Raw genomic sequence first — 26,163 nt, forward strand, 5'->3', positions numbered from 1 at the left:
ATACCTAAAACGATCATGAGAATTAAATAAGATACACATTTCAAGTGCTAGGAAAAATACCTGGCACATGCAAAGTGATCATAAATGATAGCTTATTATATTATCAGTGTTGTAGTGTTTAAAGCATCTAAAATTGTTACTACCCTAGGTTAGGTAGTAATTTGTTGAGCAAGGACAAAAGTATGATTTCACTCGTTTCCTTCAATAAATGTTCAAGTGCCAACTTTGTGGCAGGTACTGTGTTAAAAGTTTATGATTTTATAGGGAACACAAATGTGGGATTAAAGTATTGGCAGAAGCATTAACATGGTACAAACATAGCAGAAAAAGAAAGCTTCATTCTCTCTGGGGGTTGGGAAATATGAGGAATTAAGAAGCTTTCCTAGAAGGGCTTACGTCATGACCCAGAATACACATAACATATACATATACATGAATACATGTATGTGTCATGTGTTCATACATGTATGAATTTGTATGTGTTTACTGCTTTGTGATATAAAATGGATGTGGGTATGAAACAAAACAGAGCTTAACTATCAGTGTGTTTAGTGCTCTCCAGTATTTTCTAGTTTATTCAAATGTATATCAGAAGACAATATTTTTTTTAAAAAACTGGTTGTTAAAAGCTGCTGGAGGGACTCCCCTGGTGGCGCAGTGGTTAAGAATCCGCCTGCCAATGCAGGGGACACAGGTTCAAGCCCTGGTCCGGGAAGATCCCACATGGCATGGAGCAACTAAGCGCATGCGCCACAACTACTGAGCCTGCGGTCTAGAGCCCACGAACCACAGCTACTGAGCCTGTGTGCCACAACTACTGAAGCCCATGTGCCTAGAGCCTGTGCTCCACAACAAGAGAAGCCACCACAACGAGAAGCCCTCGCACCGTAACTAGAGAAAGCCCGCGTGCAGCAACGAAGACCCAATGCAGCCAAAAATTAATTAATTAAAAAAAAAAAAAAAGATGTGTTCTCTTAATCCTAATGTATACTACCTTAACAAACCAAGCTACTGAAAAATCTTAAGTGATTGTGTAGAACAGTGCTGCTGTTATTGGATAAAGTGTTGTTCTGTGAATGTCAGCTAGGTCACGTTGTGCTAGTGCTATTCAAATGGTCTTTGTCCTTACTGATGTTCTACCTACTTGTTCTGTAATTACTGAGAAAGTCATTGATCTCCAACTACAGTTGTTGATTTGTCTATTTCTCCTTATGTATTTTGAAGCTCTGTTGTTAGGTACATACATGTTTATGTCTTCTTGGAGAATCAACCCCTTTATCATTACATAATGTTCCTGTTTATTCTTGATAATCTCCTTGTTTTTAATCCTACTTTGTTCAAAATTAGTATAGCTACTCCACCTTTCTTTTGGTTTGTGTTTGCATGATGTATGTTTCTTCACCCTTTTAACCTGTTTAAGCCTTTATGTTTAAAATGTTTTTTTGTTTTTGAAAGCACATAGTTGGATCTAAAAAATAAATTGAACTCCTATATTTTGTTTACATTTTAGTTTATTCTATTTCATACTTAAATCTATATTTTTTACATTACAATAGAGATTTTATAGTCTTTTTTTATTCTTTTGAAATTCTTTATATATTTTCAGGAGGCCCCTTGACATCATATAGTTAAACTTTAGAGCAAATTTTATACAGTAAACTTAAATTATCCACAAGTTCTGCCTTTCTGATGCAAATCACTGTTCCAAATAAGATAAAGAATCTAACAAAATCCATGATTTTTAAAAAATCTTTGTTTATATTCATCTCATGGCATCCTTAGAAGTGAATTAAAAAGAGGAAACTTCTTTTTAAAGATTTATTTATTATTTATTTATTTTATTTATTTTTGGTTGTGTCGGGTCTTAGTTGAGGCATGCAGGATCTTTTGTTGCAGCATGGAGGCTTTTCGTTGCGGCTCACGGGTTTCTCTCTAGTTGTGGCTTGTGGGTTTTCTCTCTCTAGTTGTGACGTGCAGGCTCCAGAGCACGTGGGCTCTGTAGTTTGCGGCACACAGGCTCTCTAGTTGAGGTGCACAAGCTCAGTAGTTGTGGCGCACAGGCTTAGTTGCCCTGCAGCATGTGAGATCTTAGTTCCCTGACCGGGGATCGAACCCGTGTCCCCTGCATTGTAAGGCAGATTCTTTACCACTGGACCACCAGGGAAGTCCCGAAACGAGGAAACTTTTTAAAACTTCACTGTTAAAAATAAGTAATTCAGTTGCTACCAGAGCTGCTCATTCTTTTCCATTTCTAACTCTACAAGTTAGAAACAATCCTTTAAACAGTTTGCCAGAATTAGAAGACGTAGAAGGGCATTGCATCTAGAGAATGTTAATAAAATGCAGGGGAAAAGAATAATTTTAATAAAAATTATTTTCAAAACCTTAAAATCATCTTTTAACTTCATCCTGTAATTAAATGTCATGATTGAATTGTTAGATTGTCTGCTTTATAAAATAGCAGGTGGACAGCTTCACCATGACATTCAATATTTAAATGATTTATACACTGAAAGAAAAAAACAAATGAAAGAAATGGAAAGAAATACCAAAATGAAAGAAATTCCCAAAAGGTTCTTTGTAATAAACTTGGACTTTCCCTTTAATTCTAAAATAAGAGACTTAGTTGTTCTAATTAAAATTAATAATTCTAATACATGTACATAAAAAAACCCAGAACTACGTATAGTCACAGAAATGCTTATGGAGAAAGACAAAACTAGTTACTTTAAATTAAAAGGCTTTTTGAAGTTTTGTTTTTTCACTTTTAAGTCCTTAATTCCTCTAGGATTTGTTACACTAAGATAACATAGTTGCACAGGTCTGTTTTGGGGGCTCTATAGTTTGTTCCGTTTGGCCGTGCACCTATCCCTGCATCAGTACCACACTGCCACGATTTAGTGTTACTTTATTCTTGTTATCTGTAATAGAAAGGCAAGCCCTCCACCATATTCTTCTTCACAAATGTTTTGGATATGCTTGACCTTTTGATTCTTTCAGATAAACTTTGGAATCAGCCCATCAGATTCCATTTTTAAAGTCCTTTTGAGATTTTGATTGTAATTGCACTGAATCAGTGATTCTGAACTGGGGGCACTTCGGGCATTTTGGTCCTCACAAAAGGAAGGCATGCGTGCTGATAGCATCTGTGGGTAGAGGCCAGAGGTAACGCCGAGCACCCTACGCTGCACAGGACACTCCCCACAGCAGAGCATTATCTGGCTTAAAATGTCAGCGGCGCCAGCTTGAGGAACCCTCCGCGAAATTTATGCAATTTGGAGACAACTGATACTTAACATTTTTGAGTATTTCAACAAGAAATATATTTTGCCCGTATAGCCAGACATCTTGCTAAAACTCTTTTATTTCTAGTATGTCTGTAGATCTTTTTATAAGTGTTCTGTATGAAAATCCTTTCATCTGCAAATAAATTTATTTCTTCCATTTACAAAAATAAAGCATGGATTTGTTTATATATGAAGTAGAGTCCATTTTCTTAAATCACCAATAACTTTCTTTTTTAAGTTGAACTATCCCTTTTTTTATGCAATTCAGTTTACAAAGTAGCCATTGTAGTTTGTAATGGTGAAAGCAGCATGGTTCACTCATTATGGTGTAGTCCCTAAATTCAGGTCCAGTTCACTACATGCTCTGTTTCGAATATAGATGTAGAATTCAGCGATTGATTTAAACTGTGTCATGAGGTGATTCACTGTCTTATATCTTTTGTCGGGGCACACTGCGTTGCCCTAAAGCAAGCAATCTGTAAGTTATGTCCTTTTCATCAGAACTTGAGCTTTAGAATTATCACATATTATGACAGAAGTGACAGGTCTCAAAGATGTGCCTTCTGGGTACTTGCTGTTTCTGTGTAAGGTTTCACAAGTCTTTCATACTGTCCTCATTTTAATAAGATGAATATGGTCATAAGCTTGAATTTGCATAGTTCCTTTGAGGGAGTTTGGAGCATAAATAATTAAATTTAATATATCATAATTTCTCTTTGTAATATAAAGAACCATTTCTATTTGTCTTGATATATACCTATAGAAGAAAACAACGAAGGCAAGGAAAAATTAGAACTGACGTAAGATCACTTTAAAGAGTCATTGTTACAACCTCACCACTGTACAGATTCTTTCTGTTTCTTTTCTGTTTTTATAAAAGGCAGTTTATGGCTAGTCATCATGGTTTATTAACTGTTTAAAACAAAATAAACATAAAACATAAAAATAGCAGCTTCAGTGACATACAGAGCACATACCATACAATTCACGCATTTAGAGTGTATAATTCAGTGGTTTTTAGTGTGTTCAGACAGTTGTGCAACCATCACCATAATCGATATTAGAACATTTTCATCCCCCCACAGAACCTCAATACCCATTAGGAGTGGCTCCCCATTTCCCCACCCCACCCCAGCTCTAAGCAACCACCAGTCTCCTTGCTATCTCTGTGGATTTGCAGATTCTGAACATTTCATATACATGGAATCATACAATATGTGGACTTCTGTGACTAGCTTCTTTCACTTAGCGTAACGTTTTCACGATTCTTCTATGTTACAGCATGTATCAGAACTCCATTTTTAAAAATATTTATTTATTTTTATATTTTTTGCTGCATTGGGTCTTCGTTGCTGCACGTGGGCTTTCTCTAGTTGCGGCGAGCGGGGGCTACTCCTCGTTGCGGTGCACGGGCTTCTCGTTGCAGTGGCTTCTCTTGTTGCAGAGCACGAGCTCTAGGTGCACGGGCTTCAGTAGTGGCGGCATGTGGGCTCAGTAGTTGTAGCTCGCAGGCTCTAGAGCAAAGGCTCAGTAGTTGTGGCGCATGGGCTTAGTTGCTCCGCAGCATGTGGGATCTTCCCGGACCAGGGCTCGAACCCATGTCCCCTGCATTGGCAGGCAGATTCTTAACCACTGCGCCACCAGGGAAGTCCTTCATTTCTTTTTATTGCCAAATAATATTCCATTGTATGGATATATCACATTTTCCATTCATCGGTTGATGAGCATTTCTGTCATTTCTGGGTATGATAAATAATGGGTTTTCGGGTATGATAAATAATGTTTCTATGAATGTTCATAAATGTGCCCTTGTTTTAGAAGATTAGATCTTTCAAATCCTGGTTTTACTCTCAAACACCACTTTTTATTACCTACAAATAATCTGAGAGTAATCATTGTCTAGAATATGAAATAAATTTTGTTTATGACTTCTTTCAGTTTAAAGGAGTAGAGACTGATGGTGGCTAAATAGATATTTGATCACTCTGTGACTGTTTTTAGTATAGACTGTTAAATTCATTCTACTTGGAATTACTTTTTATAAAATAGATATTTGGTGCTTGAAAAACTGAAGAAAGAAGAAGCTGACCGAATTCATGTATTCAGTTCTTTTTTCTATAAACGCCTTAATCAGAGAGAGAGGAGAAATCTTCCTGAAACAACTAATCTATCGTAAGTCAAGCTTTTTGAAAATATTTAACAGATGTAGTAAGTCACTTAAGTTTAACTTAGAAAAAATCGCTTATTTGTATTAAAGCAACATTTTTTACTTCCATTCTCAATTAGCAAAATTAATATAATTTATAATATTCTAAAACTCCAAGAATGCCTGGAACTCATAAAGTTTTTAGGTCTAATATCTAGATCAATATTTCCCAAATATATCTGATAGTTTAAAAAAGAAAAATTACTTGAATACTTATTAAATACCGATGGCTCTGTTTTACCCTAGATGTTCCATCCATAATATCTAACAGAGGAACCTGTGAATCTGTAATTTTAATAAGTTCTTTGGCTAATTCTTCTCAGACAAGTTAAGGAAACAACATTCTACATAGGAGGCCTGAGTTATTTATAATGTCTCTCCATATAGTGATTGCATCCAGCTCTAATACTTGCTGGCAATTGGTCGCAAGATACAAAGAGTTGGTACATTTTTTGTCATAAGTGCTGTTAAATGTCTTGAATTGATGGCTGCTGTGCATAATATTAATAATATTTTCTACTATTTCAGTGATCCCTCACTTTGCATCTTAGAGTTGATGGCAGTGGTTGGTTTTGACCCGTGCTGGTAGTCTGTCCTGTTCACCAGCTGTGACATAGTGCTCACTTTTCCTGCTCTCTTCTCCTCAGTTCTTACAGGTCATGGTCTGATATGCTTCTCGATATTGTTGCTAAAACCAGTTCTGCAACAATAAAAATAGTAGCTCTGATCCACCCTAGTAAGTAGTAGTAGGAATTAAATAATCTCTTTCTTCCAGATTCAGGGACGGGCAGTTTCCCATCTTCCCAGCTCCATCTCAGATGTTCTGCTTTCTTCTCACAACTTGTTAAATCATACAACTGATCTATTAACATCTCAATCTTTGTAATGTATAAATTGCTGCATAGAGGCGGAAACATTAGAAACACTTCAAAAGCTTGATAGTTTCTCTCTTGTCTTACAGAATACAGCAGAAGCGACATGGAAGAGTGAAAACATGGACCCGGCATGTAGATATTTTTGAAAAGGATTTTATTTTTGTACCGCTTAATGAAGCGTGAGTAAGAATTTCCTTTATGTTAATGTAATGGCGGTTTTTAGCAGATGTGTTTTTGAGGTGAATAATTCATCCATTTTTTAACTTCTTTCTGAAATTTGTTGTATATATTGACACTTATATTCTTTATTTTATGGAAATTAATATACTTTTCCAGTGAATCATGTAAGATACTGAATTTTACAGACACTAGATAAGAGATCTTTCTAATTTCATTTTTATTCATTCATGTAGAATAATGTCATCTTTTAAAAATGGTGCTTGTGGTCTAGCAAACATCCTATATAGAAAAGACTGCTTTGTACAGAACGGTGATTAGGTCACATAGAAGAATTTGAATCTTTAGTTTAAGGTACACTTTGGCTTTTAATCAAAAAGAAGAAAAGGTGGCTGGATGTGTGTCATTTGCTCACTGAAAACCATGTTCACTACTTAAAGCTATTTTCTAAGTAAATGGGGGTGGTAAACGTTTTGTGTTTTTCTCCCCCAGTGACTAGAGAGGCCTAGATGTGTAGGATAGTCTGTTCTCCCCCAGTGACTAGAGAGGCCTAGATGTATAGGATAGTCTTATTATACAATTTCAACTTGAGAGTTTTTGTATTTCATTTTTTAATTTTCCTGTGTCCTCCAGCCAAAGACCTGCAGGAATACCCCTGTAACTGGGCAACTTGGGTTTAGTATTTGCCTCAAGGGAGAACACACAACATGGGCGACTGTGGATCCTCTCAGTAAAAGTGTGTTTGAAAGAGGCAGTAAAAGAATTTGGGCTTTGGTTTGGTGCAAGGTCTAAGGAAGCAGTGGTTTGTTTGGATAAAGAAGTTGCATTCGCTCATTTAGCAAAAAAAGAATATTTGGTATTTTGAGGGGTTGCATTGTGATCTTATATTTGTCTCTGCTGAGACAAATTATGAAATGGCCTTACTTTGTCTCATTTTATCATGGTTGCAGAGTAACCTTATCTGAGGTTGGTATTCTGTAAGATCGTTTATTTCTAATAAGCCTGTTTGTGCCAAGCTATCTTCTGAATGTGCTCTTTTTTCCCCACTATAAAAAACAAATTCACTCTATAGTATAATCAAATCCTATTTATTTATAATCATGCTTTAATCATAAAACCTGTGCTCTCTAATTAGCCCGGTCAAAGATGGGTAGGCTAGGTTAAAACATTGCTTATAGCTATAAAGCCCACCTTCTTCAACGATATATATTGGAGTCAAACATAGTATCATAAAAAAATTTAAAGCTAAGTTTAAAACTAATCTTTAATTTCTCCATTTTCCTCAAAGTAAAGTTTCTTGACATTAATTTGTCATATAAAGTAGCAGGTGAGCTTCCCACTAGGCCAAAGGGAGGATATACATAGGAAGCCATTTGTCAGAAATTAATTTTAAAAATTTAAAATAAAAGTATAATTTTAGGTACACACAACTTAGCAATAGAGGCATATCCCTCTTAGTCACAGCATCTGATGTTGGATGGACGCTACGTTCAGTGCTTTAAGTCATCTTGGTGAAAGGTAGAGGATGAACAAAGGTACAGAATTAGTAAAGTGTTCACCAAGAGAACTGTGCTGTTTGTAGGTGAAAGAATAGCTTCCAGATCATGAGGGGTTTTTTTTAAGAGATAAAGCTAATTAGATTAGTTAGGCTGTTATGTATTTGTCATCTATTTTATTTTTAATTTTCTTTGTGACGGTAATTTCTTTAAGCTAAAAGTTTATAAGCTATTTGTTAAAAATTGTAGTAATTGACAAGGAGTAGAAATTAGATGTTTGGATCTAATTCATCTTAAGATAAGCGAAATTGCCTGTTTTAGCCTCTTCTCCCACTGATGGCTTAAGGTCGAGGTAGCTGATCTTAAAAGGGATCATAAAAGCAAAACCCTGGCTCTTAGAGGTTGAAAGTGACCTCAGATGTATCTGATTCAGCTTTCTCTTTTCAGCTAGGTGAAGGCAGATTTTTTTCCAAGTTTTTAGGTGAGGCAACAGAAAAACTATGGCTTATCCATATTGTCATAGCTGAAAAATGTTTAAAACTGTGATAGATGTAGGTTTCAGCTATAGGTTGAGAGTCACTGTATTATACCATATTTAATCAATTTTCAAAACACATATTTTCACATTATAACCTTTATGAAGTTGAGATGTGACTTACAGTCAACTGTGTCTTAGAATTGATGAAGTGAGGAAGATGGTGTGGTGTTCTTCTCCTAGCCTCGCCTGACCTAAGTCCTTGGGAACCTGAAGGTTAATAATTAAGAAGAGGAGAGAGGCATTCCTCCATCTGGCCTTTTCAGTGCTGAGAATGAATCCAGCATCTGTGACCTTTTCTACTCATACTGTCTGATGAAGAGACAGACAGTGCTGTTTCTTAGTAGTACCTTGGAGGAATTTAATATTTTACAGAAACAGAATATGGAATAACTTTTATCTATGTCAACATTCATTTTTCATTCAGCAAATATCTACTGAACACCCTACTCTATGATGTATATTGAGCTCAGCTAATAAATTATCTGACATCTATAGCCTGTTCATTGTATCTCAGCACATAACACTGTGCCTAGCAAACTGCAAACCCTTAATAAAATTAATTAGATTAATGAACATTAACCACTTTTAGCTGTACAGCATCTTACTCATGGCTTATATCCTACTACTAGGAACTGTGTTACCTGAATTCAGCTCTGTCATGAGTACCCACTTGATAGCTGGAATTCTACTAATACTTGGAATTCTGTGATGATGATTAGATTAGATGTATTATTTCAATTTAGTGTATTTTATTTTAGTATAGCATGAGACAAGAATTATTTAATGTTTTCAATATTAAGAAGTTCCTACCTCATTAATAAGAAAAACACAGACATAAAATTTTTTATAAGCTATTGCTTGCAATATTTAGAAAATGTTCAAAATTGTAAAGTCTAATTAGACTTCTGAAGACATTTTAATCTTTGAGGCTAGATAGTATTTTTCCTTGGCATAAATAGGGCAAAGGAAAGGTAAATGGGAGTGATGAATTGCAGTGATGTAATTTACATTTTGTTAAATTGCCTGGAAAACAATGAATTTTTCATTCCAAAAGCAAGAAAATGTTCAAAGTATTGTTTGCAAAAGTGAATGCAGGCTATGTAATTCTGACAAAAATTATGTGATTTTTGAATAGACATTGTATTCTGTTAATGAATCAATGATCCTATAAACAAGTGGATTAATTTAAGAATTGAAAAAATTGGGCATTCTTAATAAATTTGTTTATAAAACCTTTAGAAAAAAGATTTTAATATTTATTGCCAAATATAATAAATTTTTCTAATAATATATTCAGTAGTTTCATTTGTTTTTTACAGTGCACACTGGTTTTTGGCTGTTGTTTGTTTCCCTGGTTTGGAAAAACCAAAGTATGAACCTAATCCTCATTACCATGAAAATACAGTCACGCAAAAATGTTCAACTGTAGAGGACAGTTGTATTTCTTCTCCTTCAGCCAGTGAAATGGACAGTTGTTCACAAAACTCTGCTGCCAAGCCTGTAATTAAGAAGATGCTAAACAGAAAGCATTGTGTAGCTGTAATTGATTCAAATAATGAACAGGAAGCAAGTGACCCTCGTTATCGGAGAAACATTAGCAGTGTGAAATGTAGTCTGAAAAAAATAAATCATACTGCAAGTGAAAATGAAGAATCGAATAAAGGAGAATCTGCATGCCAGAAAGTTGTTGATAGGACTAAAAGTGAGAATGGCCTACAGAATGAATATTTAAGTTCTATGCACCATACAGGTATGTTTCTAAATGTTTTAAAAAATCAAAGAATTAGAATAAGTTGGAATTTTTAGAAATAGGATTAAGGTTTCAGGGCACACTTTTTTTTTAAGTCAGGTTTATTGAGGTATAATTTACTTACAGTAATGTTCACTCATAAGTATAGCTCAGTGAGCTTTGATAAATGTATAGTCATGTAGTCACTACAACAATCAAGATTTAGAACCTTTCCATTACTCAAAAAAATTCCCTTCTGCCCCCGTTATAGTGAGTCTCCTCCCCTCACCCTTACAGAGAATGAAGTTTTAAAATTATAGTACAAGGTCTACATTTTCCGTTTATAGGAACTTGGACTTATTTTTATTTAGTAGGAAATCATTCAGCATAAACAGTAGTTGCACAGTTTTAGATCTGTAAGGCAGATTAGTTCGATCTTCTCAATTTACAGATGGGCAATTGAGATCAAGGGGCAAGAGGCAGAAATTAAAGCTTTCTCCTCCAAATAGTTGTTGACATTCAAATTAAAGGTTAGTTTCTGTTCCTCACGCTCCTTCATGATTTTCAGTGGGAGAAAGGGCACTGGTCCAACCTCTGCTTTTTTATTTCCCTTCACTTCTAATAAATTGTTTTATTCCTTGAATCAGGTCCGTATTTCTAGCACTTGTTATAGAAATCTAAGGTTTCTCTTCAAATACTTAAATTATATATCAAGTCAACTGCATAATTTCCACTTCAACCCCAAAGTCTACTTCATAAACCCATAATATGCTATGTATATAGGATAGCAAACTTACTAAACTATGAGTAGATCTAATACATTTTCTTGGGAGGAAAAAACTCAGTATAAGGCATAGAAGAAATTATGTGAACTCAGTAAGAAAGTTGAGTTCAACTTTCAAAAGTTGAACTCAAAAGTTCAAGAAAAAGTTGTGAATGCTCAACATACTCTGTCAAAAGTTGTGAATGCTCAGCATACTCTGTACTTCTACCAGCCTGTATTATTTTAGGAAGTCAGAAAGGTGTTGCTGCGCTCTTACAAAAATATTTTTTGTTTGACATACTCAGCTGCATAAAGCTGACATTAGCCATATGAATGTTGGTCTTTGTGCCCTTTAGGGGGTATAAGATAAGAGGCAGAAGGGGGAAATTTAGCAGATAAAGCAAGAAAGTATATCAAAAGCCAAGCAGATAAATACAGTTGACCCTTGAACAACATGGGGTTTAGGGTTGCTGACCCTCTGACAATCAAAAATCCACCTCTATCTTTATAGTCAGCCATTGGTGTCATACCACAGTTTCACATCCACAGATTTCGCATCCCTGGATTCAGCCAACCTCAGATTGTGTAGTACTGTACTACGTATTTATTGAAAAAAAATCCATGTGTGGGTGGGCCAGTGCAGTTCAAACCTGTGTTGTTCAAGGGTCAACTGTGCTTCCTTTTCTAGCTGACTTTCCAGTCTGTTTCAGCAGGCAGGAAATGGAATGAAGATGAGGCGAAGTAGGTAATCACCAAGTTCTGACTGTAATTTTTTTCACTTTTAGTATTTTAATACTTGAATAGAAAAAAAAAAAAAAGAGGCAGTGAATAGCCGTGTTAGAGATTAATTACCATTTTGCTAAACAGAAAGCATTGTGTAGATGGGCACTCTGAAGATTAAGCCTTCAAGGCAGTGTGCACTGTTTCTCATTGCCTTTATAACAAAGTCCTGGAGGTGGGATAAATTGGGATTGGCACATACACACTACTATATATAAATCAGATAACTAATAAGGACCTACTGTACAGCACAGGGAACTCTACACAATACTCTGTGATGGCCTATATGGGAAAAGAATCTAATAAAGAGTGGATATATGTATTTATATAACAGATTCACTTTGCTGTAAACCTGAAACTAACACAACATTATAAATCAATTATACCCCATTAAAAATAAAAATAAAAATAAAATAAGAAAACAACAAAGTCCTGCCAATTAGTACACGAGAAGATGCTGGACATCATTAGTCAAGAAGGAAACGTAAGTCAAAACCACAAAGAGATGCCTCTTCATAGCCGCGACAGCATGGCTAGAATCAGAAAGTCAGATACTAACGGGTGTTGGTGAGGATGTGCAGAAACTGAGACCTTCATATATCGTTAGTGGGAATGTAAAATGGTACAGCTTGCTTTGGGAGACAGTTTGACAGTTCCTCAAAACATTAAACATAGAGTTATCATGTGATCCAGCAGTTCCACACCTAGATAATTACCCAAGAGAAATAAATACATATGTCCGCACAAAAACTTGGGCATGAACATTTATAGCAGCATTATTCATAATAGCCAAATGGTAGCCACAATCCAGATGTTCATCAGCTGACAAATGGATAATCAAAACATGATACATCCATTCAATGGAATATTATTAGGCCATAAAAAGAAATGAAGGAGTGATACATGCTGCGACATGGATGAAACTTGAAAGCATGCTAAGTTAAAGTAGTCATAGAAGACCTCATATTATGTGATTCCATTTGTATGAAATCTCCCAGGAAAATCTGTAGAGTGGGTTAATGGCTGCTTAGGGCTGGTTGGGGGTATGGGACAGGAATATGGGGAGAAGGGAGTGATAGCTGAAGTGTACAGAGGTTTTTTGTTTGTTTGTTTTTTGTGGTTTTTTTTGAGATTTAAAACATTTTGAAAATGTTTTAAAGTTGACTCCAGGGATGGTTGCACATAGTATTTGTAAATATACCAAAAACCACTTACATGTACACTTTAAATGGGTGAATTGTATGGTATGTGAATTACATCTCCACAGAACATTTTTTAAGTTCCTTTTTGATCAATAATTTCATGCAGTTTAATGTGAATTCAAGTTAAAAAAACAAATTAAAGTGCATGTCTTAGAGCAATGGGACAAAGCCTTAGGACTTCCTTCATATCCACAAACCCCAGAAATTCCTGGTGGCTCTCTCTACAAGTTAATGTTCTAGTTGAGAAGTAACCAGTTAAATTTGAGTAAATATACCCATAAATCCTAATGGAGACCAAAGTAAAGAATATCTGTTTTATGTAGTTTGCCCTTTTACAATATCTGTTTATTCTTCTTTTAAAAATTATAGTTTGTGCATTTGTTTTGTTTTGTTTTTAGTATGTGTGTAACTGTATCGACTGTATCTTCCTTAAAGGAAATTAATTTACCTTTATTGTGTGTGATACACTGGTATTTTTCTATTCTTTTTTAATGCTTATCTTAGTCCAATGACCATAGTGTCCCACAGTTTGAAAAATGGTTCTCTAGAATGGGTCTGTATTTTTCAGGAACGAGCTCTCATATCTTTCATCAGATGTTCCCAAGGCATCGCTCACCCAAAAGTACATTGAATGAGAGTGCTCTCCAGAGGAACCTTCACTGCCTTGGAGAGGATGGCTAAGCCGTCTATCCTAGATAAAATGATGACGTATCAGAAATGAGGATAAGGAGAGCTTGTAAAAATTTTTGTGATTATGATTAATATCTTAGTGATCTATTTCTATTTGGTCTGGGAGTATCGTTGACAGGACTTAAATAAAGCATTTAACATAATTTTAACCATTGGACACGTACAGTCACAAGTGTTGACTGATGTCGGTTGACATGCTGCAGTAAATAAGTGGAGTTGTATCTTGCCACGGGGATTAGGTTTTTAAGGTCAACTGTAGGAGAATAATGTCTGTTATCACTACTTTGATTTGGTGTTTTTTCAGTTGGGCACCATTTGAAATAGTTGTCTTGCTCTGTATGGTACATGAAAAATGTGTATTTTTAAACTCTAGAATCACGCGTGGTTTGGCATCTTCAAGAGGTGATCTCACTATGTGAGAAAAGCTCAGGAACTGGGACTGATTGGGGGAACAGCTGATTGAGTTATTGCCTCTCAATTTATACGAGGGCATTTGTTTACTGAATGAAAGAGTGGAAGAAATTAACTACACTATTTAAATTACTTTTCTCCTTTTTTGCAGTGCACACGTATTTCATTTGTATAAGGTTCATGTTTATATGACACAATTTCTGTGTAATAGATAGGTATAGACAGGAATACTTCGCTGCAAAAATAACTTGATTGTAGTGACTAGCTCTTAATTGCCTGAGGATTTGGACAAATTTTATTTAAATATAGGTGTTTCTGCTTCAAGAAAGCATAAAAATACAGATTTTTGAAAGAGATAAATTGAAAAGGTTATTCTTTGCGTGGTTTATTATTTCAAATAGTATGTTTTCAATCACAACATTTAGACTTTTATGTATGTTAAATGTATTTTTTCAGGAGCACTTTTATCTTGCTGTTTTCCCATCCTATCTTGCTTATATTAGTATTCTTTTGCCCTTTTAATAACTTGTACCAAAATAAGTTAAATCCTGTTTAAAATACCTTGAAGTCATGCTTTTAAAAACTTGGAAATGGTATGCTCTATAATAAACAATATTTGTATATTTGGCATCAGAGTTCCTGCTCAGTTTTCATTATTTTCTGGTAAATCTTCTGTTTCTTTAAGGAAATCATTGATTTTTAAGGATTTAGGTTCTTGAAACAGACCTTTAAAAGAATTCATTTCAGATATTTCTGCGAGTCATTTATTTTCATACTACCAGCACCTACGTTGGCTTGTGTCATTTTATTTTGTTGAAAAGTCTATGAATATAACCAAACATGAAGGAAAAATATACAGAGTTGAGGAACTCATCCATAACTACTATCCTAGCATGATTGTTTCCATTTTTGTATTTTTTAAAATTATTTGTGCAAAAGCAAGCCTGTTTTACTTTGTTTTAATCATGTTTTTTTAACTTGTATAATTTTCCATATTTTCACAATTTTAATTTCTCTGGTGTACACAGTATTTCATTTTATGTTCTACATTTGCTAACCATTCCTGTTATTGAACAATTGAGTTGTTTTCAAACTGTGGTAGCTTCTGTTATTAAAGATACCTAGCATACCTAGCACAAAATCTTTATATATATATATATATATATATATATATATATATATATATATATATATATATATATATATATGTATATATATACACACACACACATGTATTTAAATACACATAAATATTTAATAATATAATTGATACCTAGTGTTCAAAGTTGAATAAATTTTAGGGTCTGAGTAGTAGAAACAATTCTGTAGATGACATAATCCAAGTTTTTTATTTAAAAGTAACTTATTTTATACTTGTGATATTTACATGCCAAGACAGATTTTGTATTCGTAATTACTTTGTAATTAATTACTAGCATTAATTTTAACACCATGTACTATAAGTTATGTGCGTGTTCTTTTTAAAAATTATGTAATGTTTCTTATTGATACAGATGGCTTAAGCAAAATCAGACTAAACTACAGTGATGAATCAGCTGAAGGTAGTAAAATGCTTGAAGATGAACTCATCGACTTCTCAGAAGATCAGGATAACCAGGTGAAACTTAACGCTTGGCAAAAAGTTCTAGTATTTTATATAATTAAAAGTTTTTCTTTAGATTTTTATAGGCGATTCCTTCAAACGGTTAACTCGTGCCTTCTGGATTTGGATCTCATCTCACAGCACAGATTTGGTTTTTAGTTCAGAAGTTGCCGGGATAGTTGTATGAACGTTGTTTCATTTTTTGTTTTGGGGTTTTTGTTTGTTTGTTTAGTTTGCCATTGAGGACTAAACTAATATCACCCACCGTGGAAAGTTTCCATGTAAAATGGATCCTCCCGCCGTGACCCAGCGACCGCCCACCACCCCTACCGCACCCCTTTCTGTTGCTCTTTTAAAGCGTTTGTGCGCCGTGCTTAACCTTCGGTCTTACTTAACACTCAGGAGGCAAGTGTTCACGTTTTCGATTATGTGGTATGTGGTGCACGAACGTAGCAGAATTACACTATTTTTGCCACCTGTCTAATGATTTTTTCTTTCATCTAATCTGCTGTATACGCATCATGGCAGGAGCAGATCATATTTAGTTAAAATTAACATAGGTCGATTCTCATATTTCCTTAGAGTCTCGTTTGCCCTAATAAGCTTTATTAACACCAAGAATAAAGTATATTTTTGAAAATATTTTATAACTTCAGTTAAACAGGCATTTTCTACTGAGAGAAAAGCTTATTCCATTTCCTTAACTCTGACTCTTCCTTAGTTGTTAAGACAAACTTTGAGTTTATCTAGTAGTAAAGATAACTTTGTACTGCACCATTTTTCCCTTTTGTTCAATCCTCTTGTGAACAAAAAACATTTTTGTGATGTCCCTTGGTCTACAGTGTGTGGCTGTGAAATACAGTTTTTCTTTCTAATATATACAGACACATATCTGGATTACATTCAAGGTTTATAATGGGCACTTCATATGCTCCTTTTTGGTCATAGCAGTTACGTGAACTAGTTAATCTAACCGTGTATTACTACTAATATTATTCCTACTGTTGACTGTTTCATTCAAAAGGTTGCCAGAAGCTTTCCCACAGGACAAAAAGAGCTTTGTTTGTTTTACATTCAAGATAATCGGTAGAATAAGACACACTATCATAAAGCTGTCTTCTCTCAAGTGAAGTGGGTAAAGGGTTTTGTCAAGTAAAACAGTGTTTCCAAAAACCCTTTAAATGTTTCTGATATGAAAAAAGTTTTTGTGTGAAAGGATGATAAATATAAGTCATTCATGTCCTATTGTGAAAACAGTTGTTTTAGCCAACAAATTAAATTTTTGTAAAAATACCTAAAATCAGAGCCATAATGTTTGACTAGAGAAGAATCAGTCATGATATACTTAGTCTTTAAAAATTTAGATTGAGTAAATAGATGTAACAAGTTTTCTTAGACCTCTGATTGATGGTTTCTTTCATTAAGATGCCTGTGTTGTAGTGTTACATCATTAGAATGGAGTGACATACCACATTTTCTAATGTCTGATCATCTAAATAGAAAAAATATTTTTTACATATTTGCTACAAGGATTTTTATCCTCAGTAGTGCTATTTTGTTACGTTATTAGTCATTTAAGATTGTATATTTTCAATACTAACAGTAGGCTCTCTTTTATAGGATGACAGCAGTGATGATGGATTCCTTGCCGATGACAAGTGCAATTCTGAAATAGGACAGTGGCATTTAAAGCCTACTGTCTGTAAACAGTAAGCATTAACCATACATTTTGCAAACTACATGATAGTTTTTTTTTTAACTGTTACTCTTTTTTTTTTTTTTAATTTATTTTATTTACTTATTTTTGGCTGCATTGGGTCTTCGTTGCTGTGTGCGTACTTTCTTTAGTTGCGGCGAGTGGGGGCTACGTTTCGTTGCGGTTCACAGGCTTCTCCTTGCAGTGGCTTCTCTTGTTGCGGAGCATGGTCTCTAGACGTGTGGGCTCAGTAGTTGTGGCGCACGGGCTTAGTTGCTCCGTGGCATGTGGGATCTTCCCAGACCAGGGCTTGAACCCATGTCCCCTGCATTGGCAGGCGGATTCTTAAACCACCGCGCCACCAGGGAAGACCCTACATGATAATTTTTATTCACGTACCCTCTTAGAATAAAACATTAACCATACTGTTTTAATTAAAGCAGGTATTTAAGCAAAAATCACAGAAGCTTTCAGAGTCAGTGAGGAAAATTAGGTCCTGCCCAATGTCCAGGGATTGAGTTGGGGAGAATGGAAATCATTTCAGTTCTCCATTTGCCCATTTTCCATGTCTGTGCGTGTGCATAGAAAACCGCTATGCCTTTTGGATATATAGTGATTTGGAGCAGGAAAGGACAAAGAATGTCATTCAAATTCACATCAGTAACATGGGAATTGGAGTTTACACTGGTTCCATAGCTACTGTGTGAAGGCTGTGGAGTGACTTAAGGCAGTCCTAAGGGACATGTTCCAGGTGGGAAACCCAGGGAATTCCTTGGCAGTCCAGTGGTTAGGATTCTACGCTCTCACTGCTGAGGGTGTGGGTTCAATCCCTGGTTGGGGAACTAAGATCCCACAAGCTGTGGTGGTGCAGCAAAAAAAAAAAAAAAAAAAAAAAAACCAAAAAAACAAATGGGAACCCCGAACTGAGAGTCTGTTTTGGTTCTCAGAAGTACATGTTCTGAGATCTTGCCAGGGTCTGCAGACTTCCTAGGTGATGAAGTAGTACCTATTTCTAGACTTCATCTCTTCTGACTTTTTGTAGGAAATCTTGTCTGAAACTCCATTAATAGCGTTTGAAAAGCAAACTTCATTTATAAAGGAAAACATAGAGACCTAGAGCAGTTGAAAGATTTTTTCCAAATCCCATAAAATGTTAGCCAGGAAGAACCTAGGTCTTTAATCATTTCAGGACTTTTTGCACTACATTAGACTTCCTCACTTGCTTGGGTTTAACAACAAAATTTTAAAAGTTGAGTATTATTAATACTGAGTGTTCTGAAGTGGAACCTCGCTCAAAACACTGGATTCTAAACTAATTCTTTTATGTGAAGATTACCTGATTTTTTAATCTAAAATAGATTTTAGTTAAAAATGGGATCATTTTTCTTCTACTTTTGCATGGTCTCACTTTTGGTAATTTGGAATATGGAGATGTTCAAATTTTCAGAATTGTTTTGACTTTCTACTAAATTTTGAAGTATTTTTAGGAACTTTGGTGAACTATATTCATAATTTAGATATGTTTAAATTATTACCCTATAATTCAGTATTTAATATAACCATGGATAGTTAAGTATTATTAGGGTGTTATCCCCCCCCCCCAGCAAGTTTTACTGAGTCATACAAAGCGAATTTTTAAGGTTTGAAATTTTATTGTTAACGTACATCTTTTTATGCCTTTTAAATATTACAAAGTATTAATATTTGGTCATTTCTACCCTACAGACCTTGTATCCTACTGATGGACTCACTCAGAGGCCCTTCTCGGTCCAATGTTGTAAAAATTCTAAGAGAGTAAGTTCAAAACTCTACCTGTACTTTGTATTCTGGTGGGAATGAGGAACTATGTATATTTATATGTATGTATATATTCTTACTATATACACATCATTGCAGGTATTTAGAGGTGGAATGGGAAGTAAGAAAAGGAAGCAAACGAAGTTTTTCCAAAGATGTTATGAAAGGCTCTAATCCAAAAGTACCCCAGCAAAACAACTTCAGTGATTGTGGTGTATACGTATTGCAGTATGTAGAGAGCTTTTTTGAGGTGGGTTTCAGTTTGTTGGATCTGATTTAATAAATAATAAAATGGTGTGTTTGATCTCATGTTAGTGTAAAAAACACAATAAGCAAGTACTTTGAAGAGATTGAAAACTGTTGTTTCAGAAATTATTCCAAGGAGCAAAAACTCTTAAATTGGAGAATTTTTAAGGCATAAAATAAAGAAGACCGTACTCCATCAAATCCAAGGCTTGTTGGCCTCATCACTCATCACTCGTCGGTTGCTCTCCACCGGCTCTTTCTGCCTTAAGAAACCTCTCCCATGATTTGGGCTATATCTTTTACCTTCTTTTCTCCCCTTCACAGATGTATTTCTGGACAAGTGTTTATATTCATTGCCTTCATTTCCACGAATCCTATTTGCTTCTCAAAGCTCTATAATCCGGCTTGACCCTCACCCTTACATTGAAATTGTTCCTGACCTCACAGCACCATTGGACACTGTTTTATTCCTTCCACATAGCACGCTCTTCCTTTGACTTCAGAGGTACAATACCATGCACACCTCTCTTGGATATTCTTTTTTTTTTTAAAACATCTTTATTGGAGTATAATTGCTTTACAATGGTGTGTTAGTTTCTGCTTTATAACAAGGTGAATCAGCTATACATATATATATATATCCCCATATCTCCTCCCTCTTGCATTTCCCTCCCACCCTCCCTATCCCACCCCTCTACATGGTCACACGAGACCCTCTACGTGGTCAGCGAGCTTTTCTCCCTGTGCTATGCGGCTGCTTCCCACCAGCTATCTGTTTTACATTTGGTAGTGTATATATGTCCGTGCCACTCTCTCACTTCGTCCCAGCTTACCCTTCCCCCTCCCCGTGTCCTCAAGTCCACTCTCTGCATCTGCGTCTTTCTTCCTGTTCTGCCCCTAGGTTCTTCAGAACCTTTTTTTTTTTTTTAGATTCCGTATATATGTGTTAGCATGCGGTATTTGTTTTTCTCTTTCTGACTTACTTCACTCTGTATGACAGACGCTAGGTCCATCCACCTCACTACAAATAACTAAATTTCATTTCTTTTTATGGCTGAGAAATATTCCATTGTATATATGTGCCACATCTTCTTTATCCATTCATCTGTCGATGGACACTTAGATTGCTTCCATGTCCTGGCTATTGTAAATAGAGCTGCAGTGAACATTGTGGTACATGACTCTTTTTGAATTATGGTTTTCTCAGGGTATATGCCCAGCAATGGGATTGCTGGGTCGTATGGTAGTTCTATTTTTAGTTTTTTAAGGAACCTCCGTACTGTTCTCCATAGTGGCTGTATCAATTTACATTCCCACCAACAGTGCCAGAGGGTTCCCTTTTCTCCACATCCTCTCCAGCATTTATTGTTTGTAGATTTTTTGATGATGGCCATTCTGACCGGTGTGAGGTGATACCTCATTGTGGTTTTGAGTTGCATTTCTCTAATGATTAGTGATGTTGAGCGTGTCCTTTCATGTGTTTGTTGGCAATCTGTGTATCTTCTTTGGAGAAATGTCTATTTAGGTCTTCTGCCCATTTTTGGATTGGGTTTGTTTTTTTGATATTGAGCTGCATGAGCTGCTTGTAAATTTTGGAGATTAATCCTTTGTCAGTTGCTTCATTTGCAAATATTTTCTCCCCTTCTGAGGGTTGTCTTTTCGTCTTGTTTATGGTTTCCTTTGCTGTGCAAAAGCTTTTAAGCCCATTTGTTTATTTTTGTTTTTATTTCCATTTCTCTAGGAGGTGGGTCAAAAAGGATCTTGCTGTGATTTATGTCATAGAGTGTTCTGCCTATGTTTTCCTCTAAGAGTTTTATAGTGCCTGGCCTTATTACATTTAGGTCTTTAATCCATTTTGAGTTTATTTTTGTGTATGGTGTTAGGGAGTGTTCTAATTTCATTCTTTTACATGTAGCTGTCCAGTTTTCCCAGCACCACTTATTGAAGAGGCTGTCTTTTCTCCATTGTGTATTTTTGCCTCCTTTATCAAAAATAAGGTGACCATATGTGTGTGGGTTTATCTGTGGGCTCTCTTGGATATTCTTTACACTTGTCTTGACTTCTTCCTCTTCTTCAGCCACCACCCATGGTGCCATAAGCCCTTGTGAATTCTGTCACTTAGTGTCACTTATGTTCAGTTATTTACCCCTGCTACCACTTTCTAAGTCCATTTCATTAACATCACTATTCCAAACTGCTGTACCAACCTCTGACGTGGCCTCTTGCCTTGTATTTTTCCCAAAACCCAAATCTAATTGTGTTGCTGTTCTGCTTTAAATCTTATAATGGCTTCCTGTTGCTCTTGAGTTAAAGACCAGAATCCTTCACGTGGCCTGCATCATCCAACTCCTGTCCAAGCTTCTAGCCTCATTTCTACCATTCTCACTCCAGCCCCCTGGATGTCATTCAGCCTCTCGTGTTGTGTCATATTGTCTATTGCCTCCAGGCGTTGGTACATACTTCCTTACCTGGAATACTCTTCCCTGTTGCTTCCATCATTCCTTATTTGGCTGACTCCTACTCATTCTTCAGGTCTTAGCGTAAACATCACTTCTTGAAATTGTGCTAAGCCCTTAGGTATGTATTCCCATAGGACTCTCTGTTTCTCCTGCCTTAATACTTGTCATATTCATTGTTTTAATTGTTGAGTTATCTGTCTGTCTCGACTGGGGTTAGCAGTCACTCTCATAAGGCACCAGGTAGTCAGGTAGTAAATATTTTAGGCTCTGTGGCCGTAAGGTCTCTACACTCGGTTCTGCTATTGCGGCATGAAAGAAAGCATCCACAGGCAGCATGTAGATGAGTTACTGTGGGTGTGTTCCAATAAGGCTTTATTTACAAAAACAGGCAATAGGCAGAATGTGGCCCACTAGCTGTAATTTGCTGACCCCTGATCTAGACTCCAAGATCTGTAGGCAGAAACTGTGTGTCTTACATCTCCAGTGCCCCGCACAGTGCCTGCATAGAATAGATGATGAGTAAGTACTGATGACATGTTACTGATTCTTTTCATTTCTCCTGTGGAATGCTTTTGTGATTGAAACCAAGATAATTTTTATTATAGTTTTCTAAGGTGCATTTAATGTTTTTATTTTCAGAATCCAATTCTGAATTTTGAATTACCTATGAATTTGGAAAACTGGTTTCCTCCCCCAAGAATGAAAAGAAAAAGAGAGGAAATTCGAAACGTAATTCTGAAGTTGCGGGAGGACCAGAGCAAGGACAAAAAGAGGAGTAAGGACAAAACATCCGTAGGTGAAGGAGCCGAACAATATGTCAGTAACATCTCAGATTGACCATTTTTCATGCTTGGCAGTATTGCCTTCAGAAACCGAGTGACTTTCAAGGATATAAACAGTAAAGAACTGAAGTGCTCATTACGCAGAGTGATTTGGAAATGTTAATGCTTGTATAAATGTCATATAATTAATTTCCACCGGAGGATGTATTCAGTAAAAGTCTGTAAATATGTAATGAGGCCAATTTTTCCAGCATTTATAATTATTTTTTTCACTTGTTAGGAATCTTTTGTTAGGTATTTTCTGTTAATAGTACTTAAAACTGTAACTTCTAAAAATAAAATAAATAAATATTTATAGGAGGAGATGATTAAGTTGATATTCTTTAGTAAGATTGTATTAAATTCTTCAGTGGGTGTGTATCTATGATAATCTTTTGACCTTTGCGTTTGTTTTAAAATAACTTGAAATGTGAAAATAAGATTAAATCAAAGCCATTTTGAACATGAAAGACATCCTCATATGTTTGTATAGCAGGAAGAAGTAACAGCTTTTAATTCAGACACTCCCTTGTGTTTAGAGAACTTGGCCCCAAAAGTGTAATAAATATTTATAATTTTACTCAAACATTTAAGAAGAAGCAGTATTTAGAGCAAGTCAAAGAAAAATAACTTTGAATTATACTACTAAATAATAACTATACTTTATCATACATTATTGTCAAGTACATTTCTGAAGATGTCAAAGACTCAGGTTAAAACTATTTTGGTAAGTACAACTTGAATTTCAAATATCCCATGTTACCTTTCTATATTATAGCTTAAAGTACCTACGATCTGTGATATAGTTAATTGATAAACATTTTTAACCTGTGAACACAGGAGTTTAAATAGGAATTTACTATTTTTTGTAATGACTTTTGCTATTTTACCATTGCTCATTTTGTTCTTGTTATTTTGATAAACGGAGTATCAGACTTTTTGCACCTGAGTTTTTTAGTGTAAATTATTTTTACATGTAAAAGTGCTGTCTTTAATCAGTTGCATAATGCAGAAAAAAATCTCCTATATTGAATTCCCCTTCAAAAATACTAAAATGTGATGGTTTTGATGACAGATTTACAACTCATGTAGGAATCTTGCATATATCTGCTGAAACTGTTATTTTCAAATGAAATGTTATACAGTTCTTTCGAATTAACTTTGAGACGTGAAATTATATATTTTAAAGGTCATTTTTTTGTTAAATAATTTAAAAAGCACATATGAAAAACATAGTTGAGAATAAAAGGAAGACCGTTTTTCATCAGCAATTACTTTATTTTTAATCTGGCCATTTCTGGCATTGCAACCAACATTTTAGGCTGCTTACTTGGATTTAATAAAGTCCATGGATGTGTTTGGGGCGGATTGTGGGTACTGTTAACAACAACCAAAAAATATGTATATATTTATATTTAGACACGCTCATTAAGGGAAACATTAAAATGTAAGCTTAAGGAACATCACCATTAGTGGTATTGGTTATGGATTTGTTACTTTGAACTATCTTAACATTTTTATTTATGATTACATTATTTCTTTTTAAGGAATACCCTAGAGCTCTTAACTCAGATATGAAAAGAGTTTAATTTTATTATTTACTGAATATGGACCCAAAAATGGAAATTTTTTTTTTTTTTTTATTAGTTGTTTTGTTTGTTTTTTTATACTGCAGGTTCTTATTAGGCATCCATTTTATACACATCAGTGTATACATGTCAATCCCAATCGCCCAATTCAGCACACCACCATCCCCACCTCACCACAGTTTTCCCCCCTTGGTGTCCATATGTCCATTCTCTACATCTGTGTCTCAACTTCTGCCCTGCAAACTGGCTCATCTGTACCATTTTTCTAGGTTCCACATACATGCATTAATATACGATATTTGTTTTTCTCTTTCTGACTTACTTCACTCTGTATGACAGTCTCTAGATCCATCCACGTCTCAACAAATGACTCAATTTCGTTCCTTTTTATGGCTGAGTAATATTCCATTGTATATATGTACCACAACTTCTTTATCCATTCGTCTGTTGATGGGCATTTAGGTTGCTTCCATGACCTGGCTATTGTAAACAGTGCTGCAATGAACATTCGGGTGCATGTGTCTTTTTGAATTACGGTTTTCTCTGGGTATATGCCCAGTAGTGGGATTGCTGGGTCATATGGTAATTCGATTTTTAGTTTTTTAAGGAACCTCCATATTGTTCTCCATAGTGGCTGTATCAATTTACATTCCCACCAACAGTGCAAGAGGGTTCCCTTTTCTCCACACCCTCTCCAGCATTTGTTGTTTGTAGATTTTCTGATGATGCCCATTCTAACTGGTATGAGTTGATACCTCATTGTAGTTTTGATTTGCATTTCTCTAATAATTAGTGTTGTTGAGCATCTTTTCATGTGCTTCGTGGCCGTCTGTATGTCTTCTTTGGAGAAATGTCTATTTAGGTCTTCTGCCCATTTTTGGATTGGGGTGTTTGTTTCTTTGATATTGAGCTGAATGAGCTGTTTATATATTTTGGAGATTAATCCTTTGTCCGTTGATTCATTTGCAAATATTTTCTCCCATTCTGAGGGTTGTCTTTTCGTCTTGTTTATGGTTTCCTTTGCTGTGCAAAAGCTTTGAAGTTTCATTAGGTCCCACTTGTTTATTTTTGTTTTTATTTCCATTACTCTAGGAGGTGGATCAAAAAAGATCTTGCTGTGATTTATGTCAAAGAGTGTTCTTCCTATGTTTTCCTCTAAGAGTTTTATAGTGTCCAGTCTTAGATTTAGGTCTCTAATCCATTTTGAGTTTATTTTTGTGTATGGTGTTAGGGAGTATTCTAATTTCATTCTTTTCCATGTAGCTGTCCAGTTTTCCCAGCACCACTTATTGAAGAGACTGTCTTTTCTCCATTGTATATCTTTGCCTCCTTTGTCATACATTAGTTGACCATAGGTGCGTGGGTTAATCTCTGGGCTTTCTATCTTGTTCCATTGATCTATGTTTCTGTTTTTGTGCCAGTACCATATTGTCTTGATTACTGTAGCTTTGTAGTATAGTCTGAAGTCAGGGAGTCTGATTCCTCCAGCTCCATTTTTTTGCCTCAAGACTGCTTTGGCTATTCGGGGTCTTTTGTGTCTCCATACAAATTTTAAGATGATTTGTTCTAGCTCCGTAAAAAATGCCATTGGTAATTTGATAGGGATTGCATTGAATCTGTAGATTGCTTTGGGTAGTATACTCATTTTCACAATGTTGATTCTTCCAATCCAAGAACATGGTATATCTCTCCATCTGTTGGTATCATCTTTAATTTCTCTCATCAGTGTCTTATAGTTTTCTGCATACAGGTCTTTTGTCTCCCTAGGTAGGTTTATTCCTAAGTATTTTATTCTTTT

The 26,163-nt window shown here is 35.4% G+C and overlaps 1 protein-coding gene across 5 annotated transcripts in view; it reads left to right on the forward strand.

The window, feature by feature from the left end:
* The window catches only part of SENP6 (SUMO specific peptidase 6), a 106,556-nt gene extending 83,152 nt beyond the window's left edge, over window positions 1-23,404 (forward strand). For 2 of the 5 annotated variants that reach the window (XM_068551642.1, XM_068551643.1), the window contains 8 exons: window positions 5,337-5,459; window positions 6,455-6,547; window positions 9,899-10,329; window positions 15,669-15,772; window positions 17,378-17,466; window positions 19,179-19,247; window positions 19,350-19,500; window positions 22,595-23,117. In XM_068551642.1, coding sequence (XP_068407743.1) covers window positions 5,337-5,459; window positions 6,455-6,547; window positions 9,899-10,329; window positions 15,669-15,772; window positions 17,378-17,466; window positions 19,179-19,247; window positions 19,350-19,500; window positions 22,595-22,792 — 1,258 coding nt within the window. In that variant the 3' untranslated portion in view covers window positions 22,793-23,117. Of the gene's footprint in view, window positions 1-5,336; window positions 5,460-6,454; window positions 6,548-9,898; window positions 10,330-15,668; window positions 15,773-17,377; window positions 17,467-19,178; window positions 19,248-19,349; window positions 19,501-22,594 lie in introns of all 5 variants that reach the window. The other 3 variants (XM_068551644.1, XM_068551641.1, XM_068551645.1) reach the window with 3 other exon arrangements.
* Window positions 23,405-26,163: the final 2,759 nt, after the last annotated feature.

This window comes from Eschrichtius robustus, chromosome 9 (assembly GCF_028021215.1).
Source record: "Eschrichtius robustus isolate mEscRob2 chromosome 9, mEscRob2.pri, whole genome shotgun sequence".
NCBI lineage: Eukaryota > Metazoa > Chordata > Mammalia > Artiodactyla > Eschrichtiidae > Eschrichtius > Eschrichtius robustus.